This window comes from Salvelinus namaycush, chromosome 9 (assembly GCF_016432855.1).
Source record: "Salvelinus namaycush isolate Seneca chromosome 9, SaNama_1.0, whole genome shotgun sequence".
In the NCBI taxonomy this organism is placed as follows: domain Eukaryota; kingdom Metazoa; phylum Chordata; class Actinopteri; order Salmoniformes; family Salmonidae; genus Salvelinus; species Salvelinus namaycush.
In genome coordinates, this window is record NC_052315.1 from 30,239,076 (window position 1) to 30,252,898 (window position 13,823).

Consider the following 13,823-nt stretch of genomic DNA (forward strand, 5'->3'; position numbering starts at 1 on the left):
TTGAGATTCAATTGGCACAACTTAGAGCAACAGTAATGAGAAAACAGTCGGTGGTTCTATTTGATTAACGTTTTATTCAAATGTATGGATTTCAGCACTTGGCAATACTCACATTTGATCCAGAGGTGGATTGAGTGTCTCTGCTGTAACCAAGAAGCTTAATATTCTAAGCTAGCCACCTAACATTATAGCTTGCAAGTTAGCAAACCAAATGCGTAGAGCCCTGAGCTAGAGAAAATGTATTTGGCACATCTAAGATAGTTAACTTTATATATATATATATATATTTAGCTGGCAGACATTAGTAGTGACTTTCAAGTGTATCTTGATCACCTTTTGTGCTGATCAACAGTGGATCGGCACGTCACGTTTGTTCCATGTACTTTTTGTAAACAAACGTAAACATTTTTTGTGAGATGAGATAATGAAAATCCTACCGTCGGTACTTCAAAGTACGAGGTATATATGGTTAGTACGTTATACCATCCAAGCCTAGTTTTGTCCCCCTTTTCATCAGAGCTTCAGTTTCTTGATTGTTATTGTATGTGGTCTCATCTAAATGCAGTATATGTGTAACCAATCCAGTCTACATACGTTCTAAACAGAATATCCATGCGTTTTGCTGTGGCATGGAGGTTCTTGTTTTTCCTATTGTTATTAGCTGGTTAGTAAGGCGATTTACGGTGGTATGAATTAGGCAATTATCTCATTGTCAGTGTTTGTTCATTGCTGTAATATTCCCCCCAGGTTAATGGAGGAACTCTTTAGGGTACAGTAGTAGACTGATTGACATTAGTGCTAACAGAGAGTGGGGTATGTTGAGCTATGTTTTGCATTCAGCATCACTACGTCAAGGGAAATATAGTATTCTATCAAACAAAGGTATCTACATATATTTCAGAATGTTGTGTATCCCTGGAAAAAAATCTGAATTCATGTAAACATAATAGTTTCGAAAACATAGCTGGTCTCTTGGCACAACTTACACCGGTTATGGGGTAAGTTGAGCATAGGCACAGGGTAAGTGGGTGATGGTGTCCTTTGACAGTGGGTGATGGTGCTGGTAGGTCAAAGTTTAGTTCATGAAATAGGGGTGTGGTATATTGTATATCTCAAATGCATGCCTACATTCAGATACACACTGAGAGTACAAAACATTAAAGACACCAGCTCCTTCCATGACATAGATGAATCCAGATGAATCCAGGTGAAAACTATGATCCCTTATTGATGTTAAATCAAATCACATGGAACTTTATTTGTCACATGCACCGAGTACAACAAGTCTAGACAAGTCCTTAACCAACAGTGCAGTTCAAGAAAGAGTTAAGAAAATATTTACCAAATAAACTAAAGTGAAAAATAATAAAAAGTAACAGAATAACATAACAATAATGAGGCTATATACAGGGTGTACCGGTACCGAGTCAGTGTGCGGGGGTAGAGGTTAGTTGAGGTAATTTGTACATGTAGGTAGGGGTGAAGTGACTAATAAACAGCGAGTAGCAGCATTGTACAAAACAAATGGGGAAGTGGGGTGTCAATGTAAAGTCTGGTGGTTTTGTTGTGCCCTCTTCACAACTGTCTTGGTGTGTTTGGGCCAAGATAGTTCGTTGGTGATGTGGATACTAAGGAACTTGAAACTCTCACCCGCTCCACTACAGCCCCGTCGATATTAATGGGGGCCTGTTCGGCACGCCTTTTCCTGTAGTCCACGATCAGCTCCTTTGTCTTGCTCACATTGAGGGAGAAGTTGTTGTCCTGACACCACACTGCTAGTTCTCTGACCTCCTCCCTATAGGCAGTCTCATCGTTGTCGGTGATCAGGCATAACACTGTTGTGTCATCAGTAAACTTAATGATGGTGTTGGAGTCGTGTTTGGCCACGCAGTCGTGGGTGAACAGGGAGTACAGGAGGGGACTAAGTACACACCCCTGAGAGGCCCCAGTGTTGAGGATCAGCGTGGCAGATGTGTTGTTGCCAGCCCTTAGCAACTGGGGGTGGGCCGTCAGGAAGTCCAGGATCCAGTTGCAGAGGTGTTTAGTCCCAGGGTCCTTAGCTTAGTGATGAGCTTCGTGGGCACTATGATGTTGAACGCTGAGCTGTAGTCAATGAACAGCATTCTCACATACAGTAGGTATTCCTTTTGTCCAGGTGGGAAAGGGTAGTGTGGAGTGCGATTGAGATTGCATCATCTGTGGATCTGTTGTGGCGGTATGCAAATTGGAGTGGGTCTAGGGTATCCGGGAGGATGCTGTTGATGTGAGCCATGACCAGCCTATCAAAGCACTTCATGGCTACAGACGTGAGTGTTACGGGTCGGTAGTCATTTAGGCAGGTTACCTTAGTGTTCTTGGGCACAGGAACTATGGTGGTTTGCTTGAAACATGTTGGTATTACAGACTCGGTCAGGGAGAGGTTGAAAATGTCAGTGAAGACACTTGCCAGTTGGTCCGCGCATGCTTTGAGTACATGTCCTGGTAATCCGTCTGGCCCCGCTGCTTTGTGAATGTTGACCTGTTAAAAGGTCTTGCTCACATCGGCTACCGAGAGCGTTATCACACAGTCATCCAGAACAGCTGGTGCTCAGTGTTGCTTGCCTCGAAGCGAGCCTAAAAGGCATTTAGCTCTTCTGGTAGGCTCGCGTCACTGGGCAGCTCGCGTCTGGGTCTCCCTTTGTAGTCCGTAATAGTTTAAGCCCTGCCACATCCGACGAGCATCAGAGCCGGTGTAGTAGGATTCAATCTTAATCCTGTATTGACACTTTGCTTGTTTGATGGTTTGTCTGAGGGCATAGCGGGATTTCTTACAAGTGTTCGGATTAGTGTCCCGCTCCTTGAAAGCGGCAGCTCTAGCCTTTAGCTCGATGCGGATGTTGCCTGTATTCCATGGCTTCTGTTTGGGATGTGTACGTACAGTCACTGGGGACGACGTCGTCGATGCACTTATTGATGAAGCCGATGACTGAGGTGGTCCCGGAACATATTCCAGTCTGTGCTAGCAAAACAGTCCTGTAGTAGCATCCAGGTCACCTGACCACTTCCGTATTGAGCGAGTCACAGGTACTTCCTGCTTTAGTTTTTGCTTGTAAGCAGGAATCAGGAGGATATAATTATGGTCAGATTTGCCAAATGAAGGGCGGAGGGGAGCTTTGTATGCATCTCTGTGTGTGGAGTAAAGGTGGTCTAGAGCTTTTTTTCCTCTGGTTGCACATGTGACATGCCGGTAAAAAATTTGGTAAAACAAGTTTTAAGTTTGTCTGCATTAAAGTCCCCAGCCACTAGGAGCGCCACTTCTGGATGAGCATTTTCTTGTTTTCTTATGGCCTTATAGAGTTGGTTGAGTGCGGTCTTAGTGCCAGCATCGGTCTGTGGTGGTAAATAGACTGCTACGAATAATATAGATGAGAACTTTCTCGGTAGGTAGTGTGGTCTACAGCTTATCATAAGGTTCTCTACCTCAGGTGAGCAATACCTCGAGACTTCTTTAATATTAGACATCGCGCAACAGCTGTTAATGACAAATAGACACCCCCCACCCCTCGTCTTACCAGACATAGCTTCTTCTCTGTTCTGCCGGTGAATGGAAAATCCCGCCAGCTCTGTTATCCATGTTGTCGTTCAGCCACGACTCAGTGAAACATAAGGTATTCGTTTTTAATGTCCCATTGGTTGGATAATCGTAATTGTAGGTCATCAATTTTATCTTCCAATGATTGCATATTAGCCAGTAGAACAGAAGGCAGTGGGAGTTAACTCGGTGCCTACGGATTCTCAGAAGGCAACCCAACCCTTTTCTTTCGTCTTTTCTTCACGCAAATTACGGGGATTTGGACCTGTTCCCGGGAAAGCAGTATATCCTTCTCGTCGGACTCGTTAAAGGAAAAAACTTCTTACAGTTCGTGGTGAGTAATCGCTGTTCTGATGGCCAGAAGTTTTTTGGGGTCTTAAGAGACGGTAGCAGCAACATTATGTACAAAATAAGTTACAAACAATGCAAAAAAACTAACAAAAGAGCATAGTTGGTTAGGAGGATGTAAAACGTTCAGGAGACGGGTTAAAGAAGGATTTTTAAGCCTTGAGACAATTGAGACATGGATTGTATAAGTGTGCCGTTCAGAGGGTGAATGGGCAAGACAAAATAGTGCCTTTGAACGGGGTATGGTAGTAGATGCCTGGCGCACGGTTTGTGTCAAGAACTGTAGAGTACATGCACTTTGAGGCCACTAAGCCCATGAAACTGGTCCGCAAGATTGTTAATAATATTATGCTTAGCAAATTCAGACTCATGTCATCAGATAAGACCTTGTGTACCTCTGATATTCTATCATAGGCTCTCTTTCACACAGGTACATGTTCGTTTTCTTTTTTGTCAGTGTCATTCAGTAAAAAATAATGAATCCCTTGCTGCTGCTCAAATGGACTTCTTCCCTTCTCTCACTTCCTTGGCTGCTCTCAAGGGGCGCTAAACCCCTGCTTGTTTTACATTTGTATTCACAGCGCATGATGTATGCTCTGTGTCAATAAAAATGTATGACACATTGCCAAAAAATACTATTAAAAAAACTATTATGCAACAAAATGTAATCATCATTTGTATGGGGTATGGTGGCCATTGGCTCAATGCTAGAGGACAGATAGCTCCACCCATATGGATCGCGAGAGAGAGAGCCACGGAGAGAGAGAGAGCCACGGAGAGAGAGAGAGCCACGGAGAGAGAGAGAGCCACGGAGAGAGAGAGAGCCACGGAGAGAGAGAGAGCCACGGAGAGAGAGAGAGCCACGGAGAGAGAGAGAGCCACGGAGAGAGAGAGAGAGAGACACGGAGAGAGAGAGAGAGAGACACGGAGAGAGAGAGAGAGAGCCACGGAGAGAGAGAGAGAGAGCCACGGAGAGAGAGAGAGAGAGCCACGGAGAGAGAGAGAGAGAGCCACGGAGAGAGAGAGAGAGAGCCACGGAGAGAGAGAGAGAGAGCCACGGAGAGAGAGAGAGAGAGCCACAGAGAGAGAGAGAGAGAGCCACAGAGAGAGAGAGAGAGAGCCACAGAGAGAGAGCGAGAGGGCCACGGAGAGAGAGAGAGGGCCACGGAGAGAGAGAGAGGGCCACGGAGAGAGAGAGAGGGCCACGGAGAGAGAGAGAGGGCCACGGAGAGAGAGAGAGGGCCACGGAGAGAGAGAGAGGGCCACGGAGAGAGAGAGAGGGCCACGGAGAGAGAGAGAGGGCCACGGAGAGAGAGAGAGGGCCACAGAGAGAGAGAGAGAGAGGGCCACGGAGAGAGAGAGAGAGAGGGCCACGGAGAGAGAGAGAGAGAGAGAGAGGGCCACGGAGAGAGAGAGAGAGAGAGAGAGGGCCACGGAGAGAGAGAGAGAGAGAGAGAGGGCCACGGAGAGAGAGAGAGAGAGAGAGAGCCACGGAGAGAGAGAGAGAGAGCCACAGAGAGAGAGAGAGAGAGCCACAGAGAGAGAGAGAGAGAGCCACGGAGAGAGAGAGAGGGCCACGGAGAGAGAGAGAGGGCCACGGAGAGAGAGAGAGGGCCACGGAGAGAGAGAGAGGGCCACGGAGAGAGAGAGAGGGCCACGGAGAGAGAGAGAGGGCCACGGAGAGAGAGAGAGGGCCACGGAGAGAGAGAGAGGGCCACGGAGAGAGAGAGAGGGCCACGGAGAGAGAGAGAGGGCCACGGAGAGAGAGAGAGGGCCACGGAGAGAGAGAGAGGGCCACGGAGAGAGAGAGAGGGCCACAGAGAGAGAGAGAGAGAGGGCCACGGAGAGAGAGAGAGAGAGGGCCACGGAGAGAGAGAGAGAGAGAGAGAGGGCCACGGAGAGAGAGAGAGAGAGAGAGAGGGCCACGGAGAGAGAGAGAGAGAGAGAGAGGGCCACGGAGAGAGAGAGAGAGAGAGAGAGGGCCACAGAGAGAGAGAGAGAGAGAGAGAGGGCCACGGAGAGAGAGAGAGAGAGAGAGAGGGCCACAGAGAGAGAGAGAGAGAGAGAGAGGGCCACGGAGAGAGAGAGAGAGAGAGAGAGAGAGGGCCACGGAGAGAGAGAGAGAGAGAGAGAGAGGGCCACGGAGAGAGAGAGAGAGAGAGGGCCACGGAGAGCCACTGAGAGAGAGAGCCAGCAAGAGCCACTGAGAGAGAGAGCCAGCAAGAGCCACTGAGAGAGAGAGCCACTGAGAGAGAGAGCCAGCAAGAGCCACTGAGAGAGCCAGCAAGAGCCACTGAGAGAGCCAGCAAGAGCCACTGAGAGAGAGCCAGCAAGAGCCACTGAGAGAGAGCCAGCAAGAGCCACTGAGAGAGAGAGCCACCGAGGGAGAGAGGGAGCCACCGAGAGAGAGAGGGAGCCAGAGCCAGGGAGAGAGGGAGCCGGAGCCAGGGAGAGAGAGAGCAAGAGCCAGGGAGAGAGAAGCCGATACACGCTAATTATCAAACTCCATGAAAGAGACGTTAAATTCTACAACCACCTAAAAGGAACCGATTCCCAAACCTTCCATAACAAAGCCATCACCTACAGAGAAGAGTACCCTACGCAAGATGGTCCTGAGGCTCTGTTCACAAACACAAACAGTCCCCACAGAGCCCCAGGACAGCAACATAATTAGACCCAACCAAATCATAAGAAAATAAAAAGATAATTACTTGACACATTGGAAAGGATTAACAAAAAAACTGAGAACTAGAATGCTATTTGGCTCTAGTACACAGTGGCAGAATACCTGACCACTGTGACTGACCCAAACATAAGGAAAGCTTTTACTGTGTACAGACTGTGAGCATAGCCTTGCGATTGAGAAAAATTAGGTGGAAACTGATCTGCACTTCCTAACCTCCTGCCAAATGTATGACCATATTAGAGAGACATATTTCCCACAGATTACACAGATCCACAAAGAATTAGAAAACAAACCCAATTTTGATAAACTCCCATATCTACTGGGTGAAATATCTGTGTTCCATCACAGCAGCAAGATTTGTGACCTGTTGGCACAAGAAAAGGGCAACCAGTGAAGAACAAATACAACCCAAATTTATGTTTATTTATTTTCCCTTTTGTACTTTAACTATTTGCACATCGTTACAACACAGTATATAGACATAATATGACATTTGAAATGTCTTTATTCTTTTGGAACTTTTGTGAGTGTGATGTTTACTGTTCATTTTTATTGTTTATTTCACTTTTGTTTATTATCTACGTCACTTGCTTTGGCAATGTTAACATATGTTTCCCATGCCAATAAAGCCCTTAAATTGAATTGAGAGCGAGTGAGTGAGAGCGACACACACACACACACACACACACACACACACACACACACACACACACACACACACACACAGAAAGACATAACTGACAGGCCCCATGAGGAAACACAGGCCCCATGCTAATGCTTTGATGGACAAGACATTTAAATATAACAGATATCTTAGATTATTGGTGCAAAATAGTACTGTATATTCCAACTGAAGCCTTGATGGAAGTGTATCGAAACAGTCATTCCTGTTGTGGCCAGACAGGGGACAGGTTGCTACATGGTTGCTATCAAGCATTATTGAGGCCTGGCAATAAGTATTAATTTGGACTTTATTTAGGCCTGCGGTATGTCCTGTTTTAATGTTTTGTATATAATTTGTTCATATTGTAATAATTAAAAACCACTCAGTGAAAGTTGCTCTTTAATTTTCAAAGCAGTTTATTAATGACACATTGTGGATCCCTCTGCAATGTTGATGCAATATTCTGAGAAATGTGCATGTTTATTGACGTCTTTGTTTCTGTTAATATGTCACCACTGACTGTAATGATGAATGGTTGAGGCTGTTACATTTCATATGTTAGCAAATGTCTTGGATTGCTACAAACGAATCTTGTTTGGCTCCTCTGAGTCCATTCATCTAAGTAAAGTGTTTATGTTGTATCTCTGCTGATGGTTTACATTTTTTCACCTAGCAGGCACTCTGAAGCAACTTTCAAAACAGATAAAGCTGCATTACTCTCTAGCTTGAACTCAGTGTAAAGTTCACTCTCTTTCTTTTCCTTCTCTCCTCTAGGCCAGAGATGACATACTGAACGGCTCCCACCCTGTTTCGTTTGATAAAGCCTGTGAGTTTGCTGGAATTCAGGCTCAGATCCAGTTTGGACCCCATGTCGAACACAAACACAAGCCTGGATTCCTAGAGTAAGTCCTCTTATCAGATATCATTAACAACAACACTATACTGTACTTTCCAACACTACTATTCTTTTAGACACTCTGTCTCAATCCTCCCATCCTAGTTTAGATGAAATCCTTCACTTTGGGATATCCATTTGAGTACATACAATAATGTTAACACTTGAAATATGTAAGTGCTGAGGTAAGAATGACCTCAAGTGTGAAAGCATGTTTTGGAAAGGGAAATGCCTCATGAGTGTAAATTTGTAAAATGTGATTTATCTCCATAGCCTGAAGGAGTTTCTACCCAAAGAGTACATCAAGCAGAGAGGGTCGGAGAAGAAAATATTTGTGGTATGTTCAGTATTGTTCAGTATGTTGTAAGCGTATGGATTTATATGTTATCAAAGGGAAATTTAAAAGCTGTGAATTAAAATAAATAATATTCAGAACATTTTAAAATGTTAAGTCTCTAAAAAGTTCATATTGCTGCACCTATTTCCCTCTGACCCGCAGGATCACAAAACCTGTGGAGAAATGACGGAGATTGAGTCTAAAGTGAAGTATGCGAAACTAGCAAGGTCCCTTCCGACATATGGGGTCTCCTTCTTCCTGGTGAAGGTAAGATATAAGAGGAGAGGATTGTGTTCTCCAACAGAAAGTAAACTGAAGGATTTACAATGTAAATACAGCTGACTGCAAGGTAAAGATTAGCCTTGAGAGCTGTGTGTATGCGAGCGAGAGCGAGCGAAAGAGAGTGGGTGAGAGAGAGAGATGAGGAGAGGAGAGGGAGTTGGGGGTTTTAAGGACATGATAAATAATTCATTTTAGCAGCACTCTCTCACACTGCAACCACAGCCAAATAGATAGATGTAGATATACACATAGATATACTGTAGGTAATGCACAATTTGGAAGTTTATTGCAACCTTTCATTTGTTATGTGTCACTCTTAAACCAGCTCAGTGCTTCCAGAACAAGCTTTTCATAACTGTAAGGTTCCGAAATATGATATGGAAGGAATTCAGCCTGTCTGTGATGGTTGGACTACAGCCAATAAAACCTATCTGACAGTTCCAGTCCCAGACCAGAAGATGTTTCACAACCTCACCCACCTGCTATGTCTGAAATAAAAGGTTACAGATTTAAGATACTATCTCTAACATGTCAAACCAATTCAGATTCCAAAATCTGACTTCCTGCGTTGAATACACTGTGAACAACTTCTTGAGTAAGCAAAGACAATGAACAATTGGAATAGTTCTCTAAACATAGCTACCATGATAATCAACATAATGTTATCTGACCTTGGATGAAAAACAATGTGTCTGTACAAGTTGCTCTAAAGCTGTTCCCTTGTTCCTGTCAAGGAGCTATACTTTTAGAACCTGACAATAAAAATATTTGCCTGGAGACGTGAAAAGGTATTTTTCAACTCCCCCGTCCCCCTAACCGTTAATTGTGCGTAGTGTTCAGCATTGCTGGAGTGGAGCCAACAGTCGGCTTATGCTCTGAAGTGAGGCATAATGGATTGTGTGTGGGCAGAGAGGAGGAGGGCACTAGAGCCAGGCAGAGTCAGTGTGCTGCTGCTGGTGGAGACTGACAGCCAGGCTGAGGCTCCCCTAGCAATAGAGACCTGGGGAAGGAGGGACTGGGGATGGCCTGTTCAGCAAAACAGGAGGGAGCCCCGGTTAAACAAGCCTGAACTCTGCAAGGTCACTCCCCATCAACCCTCCACTGGGGCTCCTGACTCAGGACAGACAAACAGAACAGAGCATGTGTGCTATCTGTGGCATGCAGTGCTGCTCTGCTGTGGTTTTAATTTCTCTGAATAAAGAGATGCCCCCAGTGAATCATCTGTGTAGGTGTTTAACACCTATGAAAATATTGTCTTATGTCTTGTCTGTTAGGAAAAGATGAAAAGCAAGAATAAGCTGGTCCCTCGGTTACTGGGGATAACCAAAGAGTCGGTGATGCGGGTAGAAGAGAAGACTAAAGACGTGGTTCAGGAGTGGCCCCTAACCACGGTGAAGAGATGGGCTGCTTCTCCCAAGAGCTTCACCCTGGTATGACCTGCCCTCCGTCTACTCCAATCCCACATTCACAGGAACACATTCCACTCTCTTGACCTCTCTTCTGTCCCTCCCATCTCCATATAGCAACAGAAATAACTGCTAAATAGTATGTGTTGTTGTTACTACCTCTAATCCACAGTGTTATTGTGTTTTCTTGTCAATAAGCAGTTCTTGTATATATTAGACTGTGTATATACACAAGTGATTTTACTGGAAGAATGTGAAGCACTTGGATGTTTTATTCATTTGAGTGCTTTTTCAATTTAGTATTTTGTTTGTTGTCAACATTGCTGTTTTTTGTTTCGTCTCGCTTTATTAAGCCAGACTTCACTCGACTGAATAACGCATTTAAAGATTAATAAGAAGTGCAACATACTCAAAGGTGCATTTGCCAACATTGATTTGAATGATATATTACTTTCCTGTCTCACATAGGCAGCCTTTGAAGTGTGTGATATTGATATTGACAATGTGTATTTCTCATATTTAATCAGCTCTTTGAGGACTGCAAAATCGTAGTGGAAGGGAGTCAAAGTTTGTCTGTTCATTAGGAGAAGGAATGGTAAAGGTATTGCTGACATACCTCTAGTCCATTCAAAGCTTCTTTCTCAGTACTCCCACATCTTTCTGTGCTTGTGTGGATGGAAATAAACTTTGAACTTAGAGCACAGCATGGCAAAGAGCTGTGGCATGTGAAAGTAGAAGGCCCTGGTTCAACCTTGACCTCTGAGAAAGCTGCTGTACTCCCCATACGACATACACACACTTCTACATTTTCTAGAGGTATCACCAGGTGGACCTGTGCTGTAACTTCAGTATCTCTCCTGACTATCTGCTTGTACCCTGCAGGACTTTGGGGAGTACCAGGAGAGTTACTACTCTGTTCAGACCACAGAGGGGGAACAGATCTCTCAGCTAATTGCAGGATACATCGACATCATCCTCAAAAAGGTAAGTCAAGACAAACCAGAAATGACCAAACCAGAAATGACACTTCCCAAGTACTTTATTTTCTTTATTATGACACCTTTTGATATTCCCTTCCACAGAAGCAGAGTAAGGATCGTTTTGGCTTGGAGGGAGATGAGGAGTCCACCATGCTGGAGGAGTCAGTCTCTCCAAAGAAGTAAGAAAGGTTCATAATGCACATACTAAATGGTCTTAATAGGGTGCAGTCCTATTTACGTTGAGAATGCTGACCAGCCATATTCAGAGACTACAGGCTAGTTCCTCATTCCTCATGTGAATGTAAACCTTAGTTTAATGGTGGCATATAATCACATTTCTGCCTGCCCTGCATTACACCCCTGAGAAAAAGAACACAAAAGGAGTTAAACTGAATTTACCTATAACATACTGTATAGTATATGTGAGATTAACGTGTTCTCTGAAACACTATCCTAGAATTCCCTCTGTCCCTCTCCTTCAGGAATGTAGTAACTCTCCTGGTACTCCCAAGTGGCGCAACGGTCTAAGGCACTGCATCTCAGTGCTAGAGGTGTCACTACAGACCCTGGTTCGATCCCGGGCTGTATCACAACTGGCCGTGATTGGGAGTCCCTTAGGGCGGCGCACAATTGGCCCAGTGTCATCCGGGTTAGGGTTTGGCCAGGGTACGCCGTCATTGTAAAATATGAATTTGTTCTTAACTGACTTGCCTAGTTAAATAAGAAATGTTAGCTTTTCATTATTCCTAACCTCCATAAGAAAAAGACTCCAGGACCCCCATTCTGCAAAAAAAATACGTATTTCTCATTTATTTTTTTGGATCCCAGTTGCCTAGTTTTCCTCCTGGCCTGCAGCCAGACCCCTAAAGACTCCATAATACAGATGGACTCTTGTCCTGTTACGCCGAATCCAGACACCGGTTGTTATTGGAAACTTGTTTGTCTCATAGCGGATCCTGCTGTGATAGACACTGGGCATCATATCACTCCCTGCTGTTTAGGTGCCAATGGACTCATGTTTTTGTTCTCAGCACAGAACATAATTGCTGCCTCTCAAAATAAGCAGTAATTAACCAATAGTGAGTGTGGCATCTGTTTACAAGGGCAGGAAAACAGCGCTTTTCATGTCTTTCAGTGCCTATCGTCGCTATCTCACTATAATGGTTTTGGTAATACTGAGCATCGACTTACACCTTGTCAGAGGTTGTCCTGTAAAGGTTCGAATTTCTCTCTCTTTCCATCGCTCTTTCCATCCCTCTCTCTCTCTGTCTGTGTCTCTGTTTGTCTCTCTCTCTCTCTCTCTCTCTATCTCTCCCTCTCTCCCTCTCTCATCCAGGTCCACCATCTTACAGCAGCAGTTCAACAGGGTGGGTCGTGTGGAGCATGGTTCGGTAGCACTGCCAGGTATCATCCGCTCTGGTTCCATCGGCGGCCCTGACAACACCTTCAACATGGGCACCATGCCCTCTGCCCAGCAGCAGATCACCACAGGGCAGATGCACAGAGGACACATGCCCCCACTGGTGAGCATGCCCCTGGCACCCATGCCAATGACACACAGTAGGAGCAGTGATGTGCAGAGAACCTTGCTTACACTTCATTAACTACGATCTTTGTGTTTGTGTATAAAAATCTGTACATTCTGTGTGTACAGTTGAAGTCGGAAGTTTACATGCGCTTAGATTAGAGTCATTAAAACTTGTTTTTCAACCACTCCACAAATGTCTTGTTAACAAACTATAGTTTTGGCAAGTAGGTTAGGACATCTACTTTGTGCATGACACAAGTAGTTTTTTCAACAATTGTTTACAGACAATTCACTTATAATTCACTGTATCACAATTCCAGATGGTCAGAAGTGTACATACACTAAGTTGACTGTGCCTTTAAACAGATGGGCAAATTCCAGAAAATTATGTCATGGCTTTAGAAGCTTCCGATAGGCTAATTGACATAATTTGAGTCAATTGGAGGTGTACCTGTGAATGTATTTCAAGGTCTACCTTCAAACTCAGTGCCTCTTTGCTTGACATAATGGGAAAATCAAAAGAAATCAGGCAAGACCTCAGAAAATAAATTGTAGACCTCCACAAGTCTGGTTCATCCTTGGGAGCAATTTCCAAATGCCTGAAGGTACCACTTTCATCTGTCCAAACAATAGTACGCAAGTATTAACACCATGGGACCACGCAGCCGTCATACCGCTCAGGAAGGAGGCGCGTTCTGTCTACTAGAGATGATCGTACGTTGGTGCGAATAGTGCAAATCAATCCCAGAACAACAGCAAAGGACCTTGTGAAGGTGCTGGAGGAAACGGGTACAAAAGTATCTATATCCACAGTAAAACGAGTCCTATATCGACATAACCTGAAAGGCCACTCAGCAAGGAAGAAGCCTCTGCTCCAAAACCGCCATAGAAAAGCCAGACTACGGTTTGCAACTGCACATGGGGACAAAGATCATACTTTTTGGAGAAATGTCCTCTGGTCCGATGAAACAAAAATATAACTGTTTGGCCATAATGACCATTGTTATGTTTAGAGGAAAAAGGGGGAGGCTTGCAAGCCGAAGAACACCATCCCAACCATGAAGCACGGGGGTGGCAGCATCATGTTGTTGAGTTGCTTTGCTGCAGGAGGGACTGGTGCACCTCA

The 13,823-nt window shown here is 44.8% G+C and overlaps 1 protein-coding gene across 1 annotated transcript in view; it reads left to right on the forward strand.

The window, feature by feature from the left end:
- The window catches only part of LOC120053939 (talin-2-like), a 78,184-nt gene that overhangs the window by 10,454 nt on the left and 53,907 nt on the right, over window positions 1-13,823 (forward strand). Inside the window, exons 6-12 of the mRNA XM_039001258.1 lie at window positions 8,044-8,171; window positions 8,438-8,501; window positions 8,664-8,768; window positions 10,058-10,213; window positions 11,072-11,173; window positions 11,272-11,348; window positions 12,506-12,692. Of these exons, the coding sequence (XP_038857186.1) occupies window positions 8,044-8,171; window positions 8,438-8,501; window positions 8,664-8,768; window positions 10,058-10,213; window positions 11,072-11,173; window positions 11,272-11,348; window positions 12,506-12,692 (819 nt within the window). The remainder of the gene's footprint in view (window positions 1-8,043; window positions 8,172-8,437; window positions 8,502-8,663; window positions 8,769-10,057; window positions 10,214-11,071; window positions 11,174-11,271; window positions 11,349-12,505; window positions 12,693-13,823) is intronic.